The sequence below is a fragment of the Perognathus longimembris genome, chromosome 13, assembly GCF_023159225.1.
Source record: "Perognathus longimembris pacificus isolate PPM17 chromosome 13, ASM2315922v1, whole genome shotgun sequence".
In the NCBI taxonomy this organism is placed as follows: domain Eukaryota; kingdom Metazoa; phylum Chordata; class Mammalia; order Rodentia; family Heteromyidae; genus Perognathus; species Perognathus longimembris.
Genome location: NC_063173.1, coordinates 58591856 through 58609762, shown reverse-complemented (window position 1 = coordinate 58609762; position 17907 = coordinate 58591856). Strand labels below are relative to the sequence as shown.

Sequence of the window (17907 nt, the reverse complement as noted above, 5' to 3'; positions counted from 1 at the left end):
CTCTCCATTGAGCAACCTTCTGTTAGCCACGCGGGGTGTTACACAACGCATGTTTTTCCTCTTCCGCCCAGAGCCCCATAACCAATTTTGTCAACAAACGGTGTTCCTGGGTTGAGTCTTTTTATCCTGTACGCTATGGACTACTGGGGAGCTGTCAGTGGCCTGGGATGTGCCGGTGAGCTCTGTGAAATCGAGTGCGACGTTTGGCGTGGTGTGTGCGTGTGTGTGTGTGTGTGTGCGCGCGCACGCAGATTGTTTTCTGGAAGGGAGGCTGTAACTTTAAGTTACTGGTACTTGCTTTTCTCTCTCTCTCTCCACTCTTAAACAGTATGGTACTTAAAGTCCTAGTTAGAGCAATAAGGCAGGCGAAAGGAAAGAAACCTAGGTAAAGAAGAGATCAGATTATCCTTTATTTGCTGCTGCTGCTGATTCTGAACTAAGATCTGAGGATTGTGATTCAGAGCCCACTGGGGCAGGAAAGTTTACCAGCTTACTCTCCAATAGTCCAGCAAAAAGCAGTACTGGTCACTTGGTTCAAATGATAGAGCTCCAGCCGTGAGTGGAAAAAGCTGAGCGAGAGCAAGAAGCTCTGAGTCCAAACCCGAGTATGAACACCATCAGTCAACCAATAATGAAGTTAACCTAAATTACAGGCACTTTCCAGATTGGTTTATACAATCCATCTTGATGTCTACACCCAACAGTTCTAGAGTTTGCAGGGTCCTAGTGCTCTCCTTCCCACCATATTTAGGGTGCTGTGTGAGCCACTTAAAAGCCACTCCCTCCAGGATAGAAATCCTAAAATATAGCACTCATTGTTGAATTTGTAAGCCCCAGTGTATATGTTGCAGGCAGGATAGAGAAGTCTCGGCCATTGCTTTTCAAGATAGCCCGTTCCTCGGGAGCAGAAACAGGGCTGTGTGTACTGGGTGGTTAGGCTGACAGAGGTTCCGGGTGATGTGGACACAGTTAAGCCTGCTGCCGCTTCCTATTCCCAACCTACAGCTTCCCATTCCCCCAGAAATCACACTCATTATGTTCCAAAAAAAAAGGCTTTAATTTTTATCTTGAGGATTTCTCTGGGACCAGGCAGGGGGAAGAGTATCTGCCAGACTGACCATCGATGGGTTCTGTCCTTGGGGAGCTCTGAGAAGAGGGCTTCATTCTTACCCCCGTTGACCGATGGCTCCTTAAAGACAGATAGAAGCTAATGGGTTCCACAGCTCTCCACCCTATGTCCAAGGTATGCCATTGATGGTTGTGGGTTCAAGTCCAATTCCTATACAAGGTTGCTACGTGACCTGTGAAGTTGGCCTCCTAATCCCTGCTCTGTGTCCCTGGGGTAGCTGATGGGGCACTGGCCCCATATGAGGTGCTCAGATGTCTACAGAGTCCCAGATTAGCTCTGCCACTGTGGATTCCTGTGTCCTTAAGGAAGGTCTTGGCCTTCAGGTTCTCAGGTTCTTCATTGGGAAGTGAGAACAAGGACTGGAAGTGTGGCTCATGTGGTAAAGCATTTACTTAGCAAGGGTAGGGTGGGCTCTGAGTTCAAGTCCCAGTACCACCAACACAATTGTCTGGAGTCTTTAACTCCCATTTCCTGCATAGGGAGCAGGAACTGTTTCTTCGTCTCCTTACGTTAGTCCTGTTATACTAAAATAAGTCCTTCCTAAAACTTAAGGAAGGGGCTGGGGATATGGCCTAGTGGCGAGAGAGCTTGCCTCGTATACATGAGGCCCTGGGTTCGATTCCCCAGCACCACATATACAGAAAACGGCCAGAAGTGGCGCTGTGGCTCAAGTGGCAGAGTGCTAGCCTTGAGCAAAAAGGAAGCCAGGGACAGTGCTCAGGCCCTGAGTCCAAGCCCCAGGACTGGCCAAAAAAAAAAAAAAAAAAAAAAAAAAACTTAAGGAAGAGGAATGAAGAGGGAACAGTAACCCTGGCCCGTCTTCTAGGGTGACATGGAGGAGACCCTACCAATCCCAGAGGCTCATCTTAGTTCCTCTCCCCACTACAGCTAGCTAGAGCCAGCCGGTGACCTCACCTGGACTTCCGGGAGGTGCCCTCTTTGTGCCCCTTTTCTGCCTCAGCCAGCAGCTGCTCCTCATCTACACCCAGGGCTGACAGCACCTGGGAGAAGCGCCGGGTGACAGTGAGCCGAGCATTGGCCTGAGGAGAAAGAAGAGGGGTTCCCGCTCTTCCCGGGGCTGCGGGGGCTCTGATGGCCGGGGGGTCTCAGGGCTTCCAGGGGTGCTGTCCGCTTGCACTGTTGCGATCCCTCACCTGCATGGCCTGCTGGAAGAGGAAGGGTCGGGCCTGCACCCGGTGCCGCATGCTCTGCAGCTCAGCCTGGTACTCAGCAAAGCGCTGTCGCTCCTGGCGCCTGTGGGAGAGAGGAGACAGTGGGGCCACAGCCCACATCCAGGCCAGTGTCTGCCAATCCTCACTGAGGACTTGATCATTAATGATCATAAATGTGAAGCCAGGGCTGAGAATGTGGCCTAGTGGTAGAGTGCTTGCCTCATATACATGAAGCCCTGGGTTCGATTCCCGAGCACCACATATATAGAAAAAAGCCAGAGGTGGCGCTGTGGCTCAAGTGGCAGAGTGCTAGCCTTGAGCAAAAAGAAGCCAGGGACAGTGCCCAGGCCCTGAGTTCCAGAGGCTAATACCAGGATCACAGTTTGAAGCCAGCATGGGCAGCAAAATGCATGAGACTCCTAGCTCCATTGAACCACCAAAAAGCCAAAAGTGGCACTGTGGCTCAAGTGATAGATCCTTGAGTGAAAAAGCTAAGAGACTCACTCAGGCCCTGAGTTCAAGCCCCAGCGGCAGCACCTGCGTGGGTGCACACAAGTGGCAGAACACCAGCCTTGAGTGGAAAAAGCCAAGCAAGAGCAAGAGGCCCTAAGTTCAACCCCTAGTATGGACACAAAGAAGAAATTAAGAACAAAAAAGAAATGGAGCTGGCTCATGCCTGTAATCCTAGCTACTCAAGGGGCTGCGGTCTGAGGAGCCAGCCTGGGCAGAAATGTCTATGAAGCGTTTACCTCCAGTGGACCACCAAAAAGTCAGAAATGGAGCTATGGCTCAAGAGGTAGAGTGCTAGCCTCGAGCAAAAGAACTCAGTGACGGGCTGGGAATGTGGCTTAGTGGTGGAGTCCTTGCCTAGCATGCATGAAGCTCTGGGTTCGATTCCTCAGCACCACATATATAGAAAATGGCCAGAAGTGGTGCTGTGGCTCAAGTGGCAGAGTGCTAGCCTTGAGCATAAAGAAGCCAGGGACAGTGCTCAGGCCCTGAGTCCAAGCCCCAGGACTGGCAAAAAAAACACAACAAAACTCAGTGACAGCTCCCAGGCCTGGAGTTCAAGCCCAGCCCCAGCACAAGAAACAACAACAACAAGAAAAAAGGTTAAAATGCAGGAAGAAAATAAACAGCCAACTCCACCTGACCATGTACAACAGTCTCCAGGAGAAGGCCTATGTGGGCTGTTCCTGACCCACAGTAAGTACTGCTGTAACATTTAAATTTTTATTATAAGCATGTCTGGCACTGGAAATCAGAAAAGTGGGTTTCCAACTTATAAGTGTGGACAGAACATTCGACCTTGAGCATCCCACCGTTCTTATGAACTGAATGACCTTGGACCAGCCCTTCCTCCTCAGACAGTCCCCAACATCTTTATCTGCGACTGTGGCCTGGCCACCACCCTGCCTCGGGGTCCCGCAGCCTGACCCCCGGGCCCTCCCTGTCCTGGGCTCCTACCTCAGCTCCTCCAGCTTGTGCTGGGCAGCCCCGGCCCCTCTACTCCTTTGGGGTGCATAGGCCGCCAGGCAGCGGGCCACCTGGTGCTGAACGCGCTGCTCCCTGGCTCTCCGCACCTCGGCCTGCTGCCGCTCCTCCTGCTGCTGCCGCTCCCAGGCCTGCAACAGGCTTCTGGGTGGGGAGAGAACGAAGAGGAATGAAGTCTATGGAGGGGAAGCCTCAAGGGGGGGGGGGGCGAGGGAGGCTGGGGGGGGCCCTGGAGAGGGAAGGGGGGTTACACGGAGGCTGCCCCTGGCAGTGTTGCCCTCAGGCAGAATTCAGCCTTTCTCTCCTCTCCAACTTTGTACTCCCTTTTGAGCTCCACCTTTGAACTCGCTTGGCCCAGGCCTGCTGAGCCCTCGTGGAGCTCGGCATCCCACCTGGGACTCTGCGTCAATGGTTCACTGGTGGACAGACAGACCGGCAGGTAAAGGAAGAGGAAAGCAAGAGCAAATGCTGAAAGGATCAACTGAGGCATGAAATGTAGGGACAGTCGAATGGCCAAGAGCTAAAAGATCTGGAACATTCTAGTGCTGTACCACTTCCAAGATCTAGAACATACTTCCCCCAGATCTCAAGGTCAGTTTCTTCTTGTCAATCAGATCTTTGTCGAGGGCTGGGAATGTGGCCTAGTGGCAAGAGTGCTTGCCTTGTATACATAAAGCCCTGGGTTCGATTCCCCAGCACCACATATACAGAAAACGGCCAGAAGTGGCGCTGTGGCTCAAGTGGCAGAGTGCTAGCCTTGAGCACAAAGAAGCCAGGGACAGTGCTCAGGCCCTGAGTCCAAGCCCCAGGACTGGCAAAAAACAGCAACAATCAGATCTTTGTCCAAATATCTCCTCCAACACAGACTTTCCCTGAACCCCTCATCAGCTCCACTTCCAGTTTTCTGGTAGTTAAGTAGAGAGAAGAGTCTCATGGGCTTTTCTGCCCAGGCTAGCTTTGAACTTCAATCCTCAGATCTCAGCTTCCTGAACAGCTAGAATTACAGGTGTGAGCCAGCAGCCCCCAGCTCTTTAAAGAACTCCAAATCAACCCCCTTCTTTCCACCCACACAGCCGTCTGTTCCCAGCCCTAGTTGTTCCTCACCTAGACAACACCCCTTCCCAGCCTCCGGTTTTCTCCTTCTGTTCCCATGGTCTCTAGTTCAAGCCCAAGTATAACAATTGCTTAACTGAACTGACATAATTACCTATGTGTCTCATTTTCCAGACCCATTGTTTCTCGGGGCTAGTGCAACGTTTAATTTGTATATCCTGAGGACCCATGAACAGACAGATATATGTTGCAATAGTCAGTTAATAGGTTAATTTATGCATAAAAGGCAAGAAATGAATGGAAGGCGGTTTGGGTTAATATAGTTGGCCAGTCACAGAGATGATGGATGATGGATTTATAGATGAGAAGGTGGATAGATGGATGGATTAGAAGATGAATGGATGAGTGAATAGATAATTGGATGATTGGAAGCATTGCAGGTAAAGGAATAAGTGAACATATAAGAGACAATGTCTTTTGGAGAACTGTCTCCTCCATCTTCCACCTTTGGTTCTTCTCCCTTTACCTGGTGGCTTCCTGTCGTTTGTGGAAGGTGCGATTAGGGAGGTTGGCAGACAGGAGCGTCTCATCGTCTCCCAAGCTGTGGGCCTTTGCATTCCTATTGGAGGCCCGGAGAGCAGCCTGCAGTGCCTTCCAGGTGGGCTTCTGGGAGCCTGCGCACCGGGGAATCGAGTCAAGGGATGGCCTCTTTCCTGGCCTACTGAGCAGCCTTCCCCCAGCACCCGGAGCCCAGCCCACCACCTTCTGGCTCTCCGGAGCGGGTCTTAGCCTTCCACCTTCTCCTCCCAGTGCAGCTCCGGGAGGGACCCGGTTGCTGAGGCCCTCACTCACCGTTGTCCAGCTCTTGCTGTAACTGTTTGTGTAGCTTCTCCAGGTCCCAGGATCTCTCCAAGTCCTTAGGCCTTAACTTTCCCTTCGGCAGCCCGCGGAGGCTGCTGGAGTTGGTGCTCCTCTGGTGGCTCTGGCCTTGTAGGTCCCCTTCTTCCAAGGCCTCTCCTGCGTTCTGCTCCTTCCTCTTGGAGCTTCCCTTCTTCTTGTGGGAGGTGTTAGGCGCCTCCACTTCAGCCTCTTCTGATGTATCTGAGAACTGTTCCTCATCCAAGATGGCGTCTCTCCTGTGGAGCTGGGGCCGTTCCTTAGGGCTCGGGACCTCTTCAGCCTCCTCCGCCCCAGAGCTTTCCGGCTCTGAGGCCTCCTCATCCTCCTCGGATTCCGATCGTGAGTCAGCCTTGTTCTCAGCTTTGTCAGGAGGCCGGGGGCCTTCTCCCCATGTCGCCTGTCGCCGCCTCCTCTCTGGCGCTTGAGCCTCCATCTTCTGGCAGAAGTCAAGGGCCTCTGGGAGATTAATTGTAGACTTGTGCCTGGACCTGAGCTTGGAGACACCCGAGGACAAGGGCCACCGGCATTGGTGGCTCGTGGCCTCAGAGGAGCTCTGCTGGAGCAGAGCCAGGCCATCAGCGATGTAGCTCTCCCAGGCCCACTGGAAGGGGAACGAGGGCTTCCGAGCAGGAGAAGGGAAGAGCCTGAAGAGGGAAAGGGTCGGGGTCAGGGTTAGGGTCCCTCCACACCCAGCCTCCCAGCCCATTCTCAGCTGCTTACCCCTTAGAGGAGCCTTGACCTTTCTTGTTCCTCCCCCGGGGTCGACGGTCCTTCTTTGCAGTCTGCCCTGTACTCTGAGATCTCTTCATTCCATTATAACTCAACATGACATCACCACTGCCTCGTCTATCCTGGGACAGGGGAGGAAGCCAGCTCTGAGAAGCCTGCTGGCCCATTCTGCCCCTCCGGGACCTTCCCTCCAAGCACCTGACTAGGCCCTGTTACCTCTAAAAGTGACTGATCACAATGACCATTCTTTATATTAAAACAGCAAGGGCCAGCCACCAAGTGGCTCACACCTGTAATCCTAGCTGCTCAGGAAGCTGAGATCTGATGATCACAATTTGCAGCCAGGCGAGGCAAGAAAGTCTGTGAGACTCTTATCTCCAAAGCAGAAGTGGAACTGTGGCTCAAGTGGTAGAGTACCAGCCTTGAGCAAGAAAAGCTCAGAACAGGCTTAGGCCCTGATTTCAAGCCCCAGGATCTGTACAAAAAAAAAAAAAAAAAACAGCACAATCCACCCCAACAGAGCCCGTCCTCAGTGCTTAGGACTTTCAAATACGCGTCATAGAGATTCACTATACCCATCACACAAGTCCAAAAAGTGAGGTTCAAAAAGGTCTAAGAGCCGACACCACATTCCGCTGTCAGGGAAGACTTCTCAGGTTTCCAATACAAAGAGTTGATAAATCAGTTACCTGATTTAGTCATTACATCCTTCTTAAAGCAGTACATTTTCATTCTGTACTCCATAAATATGCACAATTATGTATCATTTAAAATTTTAAAGCAAATAACTTTTTTTTTTAATCAGCCATGGGGCTTGAACTGAGGACCTGGGCACTGTCCATGACCTCTTTTGCTCAAGACTAGTGCTCTACCACGTTGAGCCACAGCGCTACTTCTGATTTTCTGGCGATTAATTGGAGATAAGAGTGGGACCTGGCTGATTTTTTAAGTGATTTCTTTTCTTGACCAATGGGGATATAGAACGTGTGTGTAATCCTAGCTACGCAGGAGGCTGAGATCTGAGGATCACAATACAAAGCCAGCCTAGGCCTCAGCAGCTCTGGCTTCTCCTAGCCTCAGACACCCACGTGCCTCCGGGCAGTTGGAAGTGACCCCCCTACGCACACACTGGCCTCGTCCCTCTCACCTGACCTCTGGGAGAGGCTGGACAGAAACTTGATGAGCTCTTTGGTTTTCTCTGGAGCCTGGGACAGCAGATCCTGCCTCGGTCTCCCGGAAGTGGCTCTGGCTAACTGTTGATGGGAGTTTTGCATAGCGATGTCCTCTTCCTGCCCCACCCCCACCTGCTGCCCTGGAACTACCTGCCTGGCCATCTCCATGGCAACTGGTCCTTGTCCAGTCTGAAGGACCCTGGCAAAAAGTACGCCAGGGATGGCTGGGCCAGGGGCGGTGTAGCTGACTTTCTTCCGGTGGGAGACTTCACTAGGACCAAGGAGCCAGACATGGCCTTGTGGGACCTGGGGTAAGTCTCCTGCCCCCAACAGGCCCATGTTTTCCCATCTCCTGTAAAAGCCACCTCAGGACTTACCACCTCAAAGGAGCCTCAGGCCATGCAAAGCTGACACCCAAGTGGGCTGTGTCTGAGCCTGCTTAAAGCTGTGTGAACCAGAATGAACTCTCAGATAAACCAGAGCCCAGAGAAGGCATCATTTCAACCTTATCCCCACTTCCAGGCCTCACCAAGGAGCCTTAGGATGCTAACCCCCCCGCCCCCCAGGCACCTGGTGCTGACCTTGGAGCCCTACACAACAGGGATGGGGGGCAAAGCTGAAGCCAGGGCAAATGGGCATGCTGGGTGGAGGCCTGGCTCAGCCTCGTCCTTGCTCTCTGATCACTAGCCACCCTAGGTCAGAGGCTGGGCTCATAAATTTGACCATCAGGTGCCAGTGGCTTACAACTGTAATCCTAGCTACTGGGAAGTGGCTGAGAACTGAGGATCGCAGTTCAAAGCCAGCCTGGGGGGACTGGGAATAGGGCCTAGTGGTAGAGTGCTCACCTCGTACACATGAAGCCCTGGGTTCGATTCCTCAGCACCACATATATAGAAAAAGCTGGAAGTGGTGCTGTGGCTCAAGTGGTAGAGTGCTACCTTGAGCAAAAAGAAGCCAGGGGGACTGGAAACATGGTCTAGTGGCAAGAGTGCTTGCCTCGTTCGTATACGTGAAACCCTGGGTTCGATTCCCCAGCACCACTTATACAGAACATGGCCAGAAGTGGCGCTGTGGCTCAAGTGGCAGAGTGCTAGCCTTGAGCAAAAAGAAGCCAGGGACAGTGCTCAGGCCCTGAGTTCAAGCCCCAAGACAGGCACAAAACAAAACAAAACAAAGCCAGCCTGAGAGCCAGGCAGCAGTAGCTCACACCTGTAATCCTAGCTACTCAGGAAGCTAAGATACAAAGATCGTGGTTCCAAGCCAGTACAGGCAGGAAAGCCCATAAGAGTCTTATTTCTAATTAACTAGCAGAAGCTAGAAATGAAGCTGTGGTTCAAGTGGTAGCATGTCAATCTTAAGCAAAAAAGCTAAGGGACAAAACCCAGGCCCTGAGTTCCAGCCCCAGGATCAGCACATGTGAGCATGTGTACACACACACACACACACACACACACACACACACACACAATGGGCACTGGTGGCTCACACCTATAATCCTCGCTACTCAGGAGGCTGAAATCTGAGGATCATGGTTCAAAGCTAGCCTGGGCGGGAAAGTCTGTGAGACTCATATCTTCATTTAACCACTAGAAAACCAGAAGTAGTGCTATGGCTCAAAGTGTACTAGCCTTGAGCAGAACTCAGGGACAGTCCCCATGCCCTGAGTTCAAGCCTCATGATGACACACACACAGACACACACACACACACACACACACACATATATGTATATACACACATACATATATCACAAAAGCCATATAATTAGCAAATATTTGTTATGACAACTACTAACTGATGGTCATTGTGAGGCAGCAGTGTTGAGGTTGAACATACAGGGAAGTGCTTGGGTTGGGAGTGGCACTACGTCTCAAGTGGTAGAGCACTGACCTTGAGCACAAAGCAGCTCAGGGACAGCACCCAGGCCCTGAATTCAAGTCCAGGACTGACAAAAAAAAAATTTAAAGCTTATTTGCTGGGAAATGGCTCTATGGGTCAAAAGTAGAGCATTAGCCTTGAGCTGAAGAGCTCAGGGATGGTGCTTGGGCCCAAAGTTCAAGTTCCAGCTTCTCCATTAGTGTCATCATACATTTTGCTTAGGTTCTTCTTTCCATGTCCCTCTCTATAGAGAAGCTCAGCCTTTACTCTCTTAATGGTGTTTTACACTAAGAGTGGCAGAATGTTCTTGACCCATCTGTGAGCCACAGCACCACTTCCAGTTTCCTGGTGGTTCATTTAAGAGTTTCACAGACTTTCCTGTCCAGGCTGGCTTTGAACCATGATACTCAGATCTCAGCCTCCTGAGTAGCTAGGATTACAGGCATGAGGGGCTGGGAATATGGCCTAGTGGTAAAAGTGCTCGCCTCGTATACCTGAAGCCCTGGGTTTGATTCCTCAGCACCACATATATAGAAAAAAGCCGAAAGTGGTGCTGTGGCTCAAGTGGTAAAATAGTAGCCTTGAACAGAAAGAAGCCAGGGACAGTGCTCAGGCCCTGAGTCCAAGCCCCAGGACTGGCAACAAAAACAAACAGGCCTGAGCCATCAGCCCCTGGCTTCTTGACCCATCATAACGGGTCTTTCTCATGTCCAATAGCTATCCATGGACATGGCTCCAAACTGCTTCGCTCTACGGACATCAAAGCCATGGAAGTTCATGGAAGCATCTGCAAAATAAAAAGTGTGTGTAATCAAAGACTGCTTCTTACATACCACAAAGCAAGGGATACAATTAATTCAGCTTTCCACCCCTCAAGACTGAAAGAAGATAAGATGGGAAAGGACATGTACAGACAGTTCACAAACAGCCAATGAAGAGAGAAAATACATAAATCTGAAAAATAATGCTAAGTAAGCCAACAGTAAGAACAGTTTTCAAATACATGTCACATTAGCAAAGAATTTTTAAAGCTAGTACGGGGGCTTGAATTCGGGGCCTTGTGCCTCTCCACTTGGCTTTTGTTGCTGGCACTCTTCCACTTGAGTCACACCTTCACTTCTAGATTGTTGGTGGTTCATGGGAGAAAAGAGTCTCATGGACTTTGTGAGCCAGCTGGCTTCAAATTGCCATCCTCAGAGCTCAGCCTCCTGAGTAGATAGGATTCCAGGTGTGAACCTGTGACTTCCTCCTTCCAGTATGATGGTTAAGAAGTCCCAGGACATGGGGCTGGGGATATGGCCTAGTGGGAAGAGTGCCTGCCTCATATACATGAGGCCCTGGGTTCCATTCCCCAGCACCACATATATAGAAAACAGCCAGAAGTGGCGCTGTGGCTCAAGTGGCAGAGTGCTAGCCTTGAGCAAAAAGAAGCCAGGGACAGTGCTCAGGCCCTGAGTCCAAGCCCCAGGACTGGGAAGAACAAACAAACAAAAGAATAAAGGGATCATTGATAGGTTTGAAGAAGGAAGCTGGTGATGACACTGATTTTTTTTTTTTTGTCTGCCTGGGACTCAAATCCAGTATCCAATGCTTTTGCTCACCAACTGGTGCTCTACCACCTGAGCCATGCCTCCGCCTCCAACATTTGACAAGAGCTGCTGTTCTGATGAGTCCCCATGAATCTGGGGAGCTACTTCTTTTTTTTTCAGTGCTGGTATCAAACCAAGAGACTTGTACCTGCGAAGCAATGTGCTCTATCACTGAGCTTCAGCCCCAGCTCTTTTTTTTTGGGGGGGGGGGCCTGTGGTTTTTGACAGAATTACAATTTGAACTCACAGCCTGAATTTTTTTTTTTTTACAACTGGAGCCATGCCCCCAGTCCTTTCCTGTTTTAGTTATTTTTCGGGTCGGGTCTCTCCTCTTTTGCCTGGGGGACAGCCCCAGACCCAGATCCTCTCACTTCTTCCCATCAGGTAGCCGGAGTCGCAGGTGTGCACTGCCACACCTGTCTTGTTTGTTGAGATAGGGTTGTATTAACTTTTTGCCTAGGTTATCCTAGAAACCAGAACCTTCAGATCACTGCCTTCAAAGTAGATGGAATTATAGATGTGAACCACTATACTCAGTTTCCTTGTTGCTGTTGTTGTTGTTTTTTTCCTGTGAAGAGAATGAGTTTATTTTGATTGTAGAGACTTTGGAGTGCTGAATCTTTGATAGACAAACATCCTCATCTACAGCAGTGGAGGCAGCCACTTTCTGTGAAGGGCCAGATAGTGTGTGCTTCCGGTTTTGCTGGGCCAAAGATCTCTATCACAACTAATCAACAATATTTTTTTTTTGTTTGTTTGTTTTTTTTTTTTGGCCAGTCCTGGGCCTTGGACTCAGGGCCTGAGCACTGTTCCCTGGCTTCTTCCCGCTCAAGGCTAGCACTCCGCCTCTTGAGCCACAGCGCCGCTTCTGGCCGTTTTTCTGTATATGTGGTGCTGGGGAATCGAACCTAGGGCCTCGTGTATCCGAGGCAGGCGCTCTTGCCACTAGGCTATATCCCCAGCCCCTCAACAATATTTTTATTATAGCAACCACATGCAGTCTGCTAATTAGCAGAAGAGCTTGCTTTCCTATAACTCATTACTTAATAAATCAGGGCTGTAGAAGCTTGGTGATAGATTTATACCTCATAAAATAGTGTGTGGAAACTTGAAAGTAAAATCCAATGCTCTAAAGCACAACAAAGAGGTTCTATCATTTGGTGACAGTATTAATTTACTTAACAATTTTAGCGATTTCCTCCTGGGCTTTTGTGTCTTTGATTTATCCTAGAAACAAATACAACCATGACTACTACAACAATAAAGTAATGGGCTGGGAATATGACCTAGTGGTAAAGTGTTCGTCTCGTATACATGGAGCCCTGGGTTCGATTCCTCAGCACCACATATATAGAAAAGGCCAGAAGGGGCGCTGTGGCTCAAGTAGCAGAGTGCTAGCCTTGAGCAAAAAGAAGCCAGGGACAGTGCTCAGGCCCTGAGTCCAAGCCCCAGGACTGGCAAAACAAAAAAACAAAAAAAAAAAACAATAAAGTAATAACAGAATTAGCAATGTGTCATGTTAAGAAAATATAACATTTATAATATCAATAGCATGTAATACTATATATGAAATATTATAATCCAAAATAAAAATGTTATGGAATAATTGTGAATAGAATACTTCTGAATGTCACAAACGCACTTGTTTGTATGGATAGATAATACTTAAATCGGTGTGAATTAATAATAATGTGACTAAAGGCTATTCTAGACAAAGGAAAGGAAGGATGACATATAGAAGCCAACGTGTTTAGGCAGCTGTCAGTCTCATGAACACTGTTAAATTGTAACTATGGATTCTTTTCATCCATCCAAGTTTTGATGCTATTGAGACACAGAGTTGGGAATCCCTGAGATGAAGATGAAAGTACCATGATCCTCCTGGCAAGCAGTAGACTACATTCACCCCTTCTGTTATGTCCATAAAAATCAAATCATTGGTTTCTCTGTTCGAGAGCTGAATCTTTGCCTGGGCTCCTCCCTCCTGTAATTTAAGGAGGTTCCTTCCAGCAGTTGAAGTTGGCTCCCTATGACTGGTACCCAACGTCAGGGGGCTTTGGACTTTCTTCCCAGGTCAGGCAGGTTAAGATTTACAAATCTGTGTCATACAGAAAGAATGTCCCCACAACCAAGGTCTTGGTTCCAGCAGATCCAACACAGTCTCCCACCAGGAAGCAGCTGCATGTGATGGAGTCGGGTGGAGTCCAGTCCGCATGCTTTCACCTGGGTGGAGGTGGTCAGGATGATGCAGTCTCCCCTCGATGACTGTCCTTCATCTTAACCCAGGTGGAATCTCCATGTTGAAGGGGTGGACAGGAGCAGCAGTGGCAGTGTCTCCCAGCAGCCCCAATAGAATGTCACAGCTCCTGCTGGGTTACCTGTAACTTTCTGGAACTTATTAAGGGCCATAACTATATCTGGCAAACTTGTTAGAATCATCTGCCCTTCTCTGTGAGCCTGATGGAAACTGTTACAAAAAAAAAAAACCAATGAACCAGGGGCTGGGGATATGGCCTAGTGGCAAGAGTGCTTGCCTCGTATACATGAGGCCCTGGGTTCAATTCCCCAGCACCGCATATACAGGAAGTGGCGCTGTGGCTCAAGTGGCAGAGTGCTAGCCTTGAGCAAAAAGAAGCCAGGGACAGTGCTCAGGCCCTGAGTCCAAGCCCCAGGACTGGCAAAAAAAAAAAAAAAAAAAAAGAAACCAACGAACCAATTCAGCTGCAATGGAGAGCTGACTTGGGACTCCATGGTGACCAGAATCGAGCTGGGAGACAGGACCCAGGACACGAAGATGGAGACGTGCGGCATGGCCCTGTTACTGTTCTTTTTATGGTACACTTTAGTCATGAAAAGAATCTTTTAGCATATACAGAACAATATTAGCCCTCGATGCTTTGTCTTTGTTTTTCTAGTACTAGTCCGAACTCAAGGCTTAGCGCTCGTAAGGAAGTACTCTACTACTTGAGCCATGAGTCCAGTCTTCCCTCGCCCCTCTGGTTATTTTTGAAATGGTCTTGCTTTTTGCTCAGGCTGACCTGGAACCACAATCCTCCTATTTCTGTTTCTGCCATAGCTTGGTGACAGGCCACCATGCCCAGCTTTTTCTGTAGAGATGAGATCTTTTTGCCCAGATTGGCTTAGAATCAAGCTCCTCCAGATCTCTGCCTCCCTCGTAGCTAGGATTACAGTATAAGCCTCTGGCTCCTGGCTGCCCTCCATCTTTACTTTTATATTTCTTGAGAAAGGATCTCACTGCGTAGCTCAGGCTGGCCGGATACTTCCTATGCAGCTCAGGCCGGTCTTGAATTCTCAATCTCCCTGCCTTTGAGTGATAAGATCCAGGTGTGCTGCACCCAGCCAGGGAGAAGCTGTCCTAAATGTGGTACAAGCCACCAGGGAGGCTGAGGGGCTCTCCCGAGTCCCCGAGGGTGGTGGGGGAGAGCACAAGCGGCCCCAGAGCGGACAGGCCCTGCCCACAGGGGGAGCTGACTGGAAGCAAGGCAGAAAGCAGCACTGCAATGTGAGGCTCCCCAAGAGAGGGTCTGGGTGGGCCAGAGCTGCCCAAAAGAGCCCAGTCCACTTCCCAGAGTTTCAGGGGACAGGGGAGCCCACAAAGGAACTAGCTTTTAACTCTCTCATACATGGTCACCCATAAAGAGTTACCCAGCACCCATCATATAAAAGGCTTCCTTCCCTCCCTCCCTTCCTCCTTCCCTTCCTTCTCACCTTTCCTTCCTTCCTTCCTTCCTTCCTCCTTCCCTTCCCTTTCCTGCTCTTCCCCTCCCTCCCTTTTCCCTTTGTGTCTCATGGTGATTGTAGAGGGCTGAGGGAGTAGAGCTGGTTTGGGGGGTGGGGGTGGGGACAGCTGGGCAGACCTTGTCAGTGGTGCTTGCTGCACTGGCCAGGAAAGCCAAGAGTATTTCCTTGTAAATCAAGTTCAGAAATGTGGCTCCTACAGAGGACTGGGCATTAAACAGCTCGCTTGCTTGCTTGCTTGCTTTCTCTCTCTCTCTTTCTTTCTTCTTTTTGGTGGGGGAATAACTGGAATTTGAACTCAGGGCCTCACACTTACTGGCTTGCTCACTTAGCTGGTGCTCTACCACTGAGCCATTTTTCCAGCCCTTCTTTTTGATGGTTCACTGGAGATAAGAGTCTAGAGGATTTTTTAGTCTGGGTTCACTTTGAACTTTCGTCCTCCAGGTCTCAGCCTCCTGAGTAGACAGGATCGCAGGCATGAGCCACCAGTGCTGGCTAGATTTCTTTAGTGACTTCAGGGCTTGTAAGGAGCAAAGGGCAGCCAGGGTCTCCTTCCCCACTCTGGCTGCCAGGATAAATCACATAGGAGGGTCCAGGGTAAAAACAAGACGTGCCCCAGAGGAAGATTGGAGGACTTGGGCTGAGGGACACAGGAAGGAGACCGCAGCCCAGAAGTCAGGAGATTAGCCAGGCGCCCGTGGCTCGCGCCTGTCATCCTAGCTACTCAGGAGGCTGAGATCTGAGGTCCGTGGTTGGAAGCCAGCCCAGGAAAGTCTGAGATTCTCATCTCCAGTTAACCATCAAAAAAAAGCTAGAAATGAAGATAAGGCTTAAGTGACCAAGCACCAGCCTTGAGCAAAAAGAAAAAAGCTAAGTGTCTAGGTCCTGAGTACCTGAGTTCACACACACACACACACACACACACACACACACACACACACGTCAGGAGATTTTTCTAGACCTGTGGCTGCTGAGGGGTTAGGAGAGGTCAGAGGGAAGCGGCCCTGGAGACCAGACGTGGCAGCTCGTGAGGAAGACGATTGCGGACAAGGGCAGGCTCCCTGCCAGCGCACAGGCGTGGAGTGACTGTGACAAAAGCCATGGAGAGGTCACAGCAAGGCCAGGAGCTCACAAGTGGAGGCAGCAAGCTGGGGGTTCCCTGGGCCCGAGCTCCGAGGTGAGACCCGTGGCCCGCCCGGCCAGGCCAGCCTCTGCCCCACGAGCTGCCGCCCAGAGCCCCGCCCCACACTGGCCCTTTGCAGACAGTCTGGGGAAAAAAAATTGTTTTTCTTTACAATGAGAAACTTGAATGTTTTGTGTGCTCTGAACAAAAAGTTACTCTATCTGTCTTTTAGGCTTTGGCTTCCAGGAAGCTCAGAGCCAAAATTGATGTTCAGTTCATAAAGCATCTTATAGGCCTTTAGGGGTTGTGTATTTGTCTATTTATGTTCTTGTTCCTGATCTTTATTTTTTCATACTACTTACATGTCATAATCTTGGTTCTTCATTTCTGTTTCCCACTTCTATTTCTTATCTCATCTTCCTTGTTCTTATTGGACTCTACCTTGGGTATAGTGTGAATGGGGCAAATATACACATTCATCCCATTCAGAAAGCCCATTGACACCAAAAAAAAAAAAATCTAAACTTCACAATGTTTGGCAGTCAGTAAAGCACTGCTACATATACAAAGAATAGGATAGACACATAAATCAGTGGGATAGGAATAAGACTCCAGGGGGCTGGGAATAGGGCCTAGTGGTAAAAGTGCTTGCCTCATATACATGAAGCCCTGGGTTTGATTCCTCAGCACCACATATATAGAAAAAGCCAGAAATGGCGCTGTGGCTCAAGAGGTAGAGTGCTAGCCTTGAGCAAAAAGAAGCCAGGGACAGTGCTCAGGCCCTGAGTCCAAACCCCAGGACTGGCAAAAAAAAAAAAAAAAAAAAAAAAAAAACCACATAAAAAAAACCAAAACAAAACAAAAGAGAAATAAGACTCCAGAAATAAGAACTTTTACATTTACGAGCTATTGATTTTAGAACATGGTGTTAAGGCCAATGGGAAGTCTTTTCAACAAATGATACAGAGAAAATTGGATATCCATATGCAAAAGAATGAAGTTGGACTCCTGCCTCACACTGTATATAAAAACAGGCACAGAGGTTGGGAATGTAGCTTAGTGGTGGAGCTCTTGCCTAGCATGCATGAAGCCCTGGGTTTGATTCCTCAGCACCACATACACAGAAAAAGTCGGAAGTGGTGCTGTGGCTCAAGAGACATAGTGCTAGCCTTGAGCAAAAAGAAGCCAGGGACAGTGCTCAAGCCCTGAGTCTAAGCCCCAGGACTGGAAAAAAAAAAAAAAAAAGTCTGGATAACTTCCCCTCCCAGGCTGCTGTCTTTGAACTTCGATCCTCAGATCTCAGCCTCCTGAATAGCTAGGATGACAGGTGTGAGCCACTGGTGCCAAGCTCTAAGATTTTTCTTCTTTTGTGGAAGAACTAGGGTTTACCTTCAGGGCCTCCCACTTGCGAGAGAAGCCCTCTATCACTTAAGCCTTGCCATAACTACCAATTTGTAATAAGGAAACGAAGGCACAAGGAGATTGGGGTATTTACGCAGAGATACCAGCCTAAGCCGGGTAGAGCTAGATTTACAATGCAGGACTCACCAGAAGGCAAACCCTTAGGATGCTCTGGGTTTCCTCAGTGGGGGTGCAGAGGGTCACTAGGAGAGAGTGCATCTGATAAACATGCAGAGGAAGTTGGGCTTTATAAGGACAGATGGAGGGCTGGGGTACTACCCCACTATCATCACTTTACCACCCCAAAACTGATTTGCTTTCCCTGCTGTGTCAGAGATGGCTTAAGACAACAGTAGGATGTGAATTTTTATTTATTTATTTATTTATTTATTTATTTATTTATTTATTTTTGGCCAGTCCTGGGGCTTGGACTCAGGGCCTGAGCACTGTCCCTGGTTTCTTTTTGCTCAATCTGCCACTTGAGCCACAGCACCACTTCTGGCCATTTT

At 49.4% G+C, this 17907-nt stretch overlaps 1 protein-coding gene across 1 annotated transcript; it reads right to left on the bottom strand.

Moving 5' to 3' along the window:
• Positions 1-933: 933 nt before the first annotated feature.
• Positions 934-7751, bottom strand: LOC125362625 (testis specific 10 interacting protein). Its single transcript, XM_048361439.1, has 9 exons — positions 7634-7751; positions 6469-6604; positions 5701-6392; positions 5375-5522; positions 3769-3939; positions 2284-2383; positions 2045-2169; positions 1119-1189; positions 934-938 (listed from the first exon to the last, which is right to left on the bottom strand). The coding sequence occupies exons 1-9, from the start codon at positions 7749-7751 to the stop codon at positions 934-936; spliced, it is 1566 nt and encodes a 521-aa protein (XP_048217396.1).
• Positions 7752-17907: the final 10156 nt, after the last annotated feature.

What these genes read in the sequence shown, in the direction of transcription:
- LOC125362625 (XM_048361439.1), bottom strand. Translation starts at nt 7,751, where the DNA reads ATGCAAAACTCCCATCAACAGTTAGCCAGAGCCACTTCCGGGAGACCG. An exon ending in GTTTCTGTCCAGCCTCTCCC is followed by an intron (nt 6,605 to 7,633) that starts AGAGGTCAGGTG and finishes TTCCTCCCCTGT; the next exon opens with CCCAGGATAGACGAGGCAGT. An exon ending in ACAGCAAGAGCTGGACAACG is followed by an intron (nt 5,523 to 5,700) that starts GTGAGTGAGGGC and finishes CCCGGTGCGCAG; the next exon opens with GCTCCCAGAAGCCCACCTGG.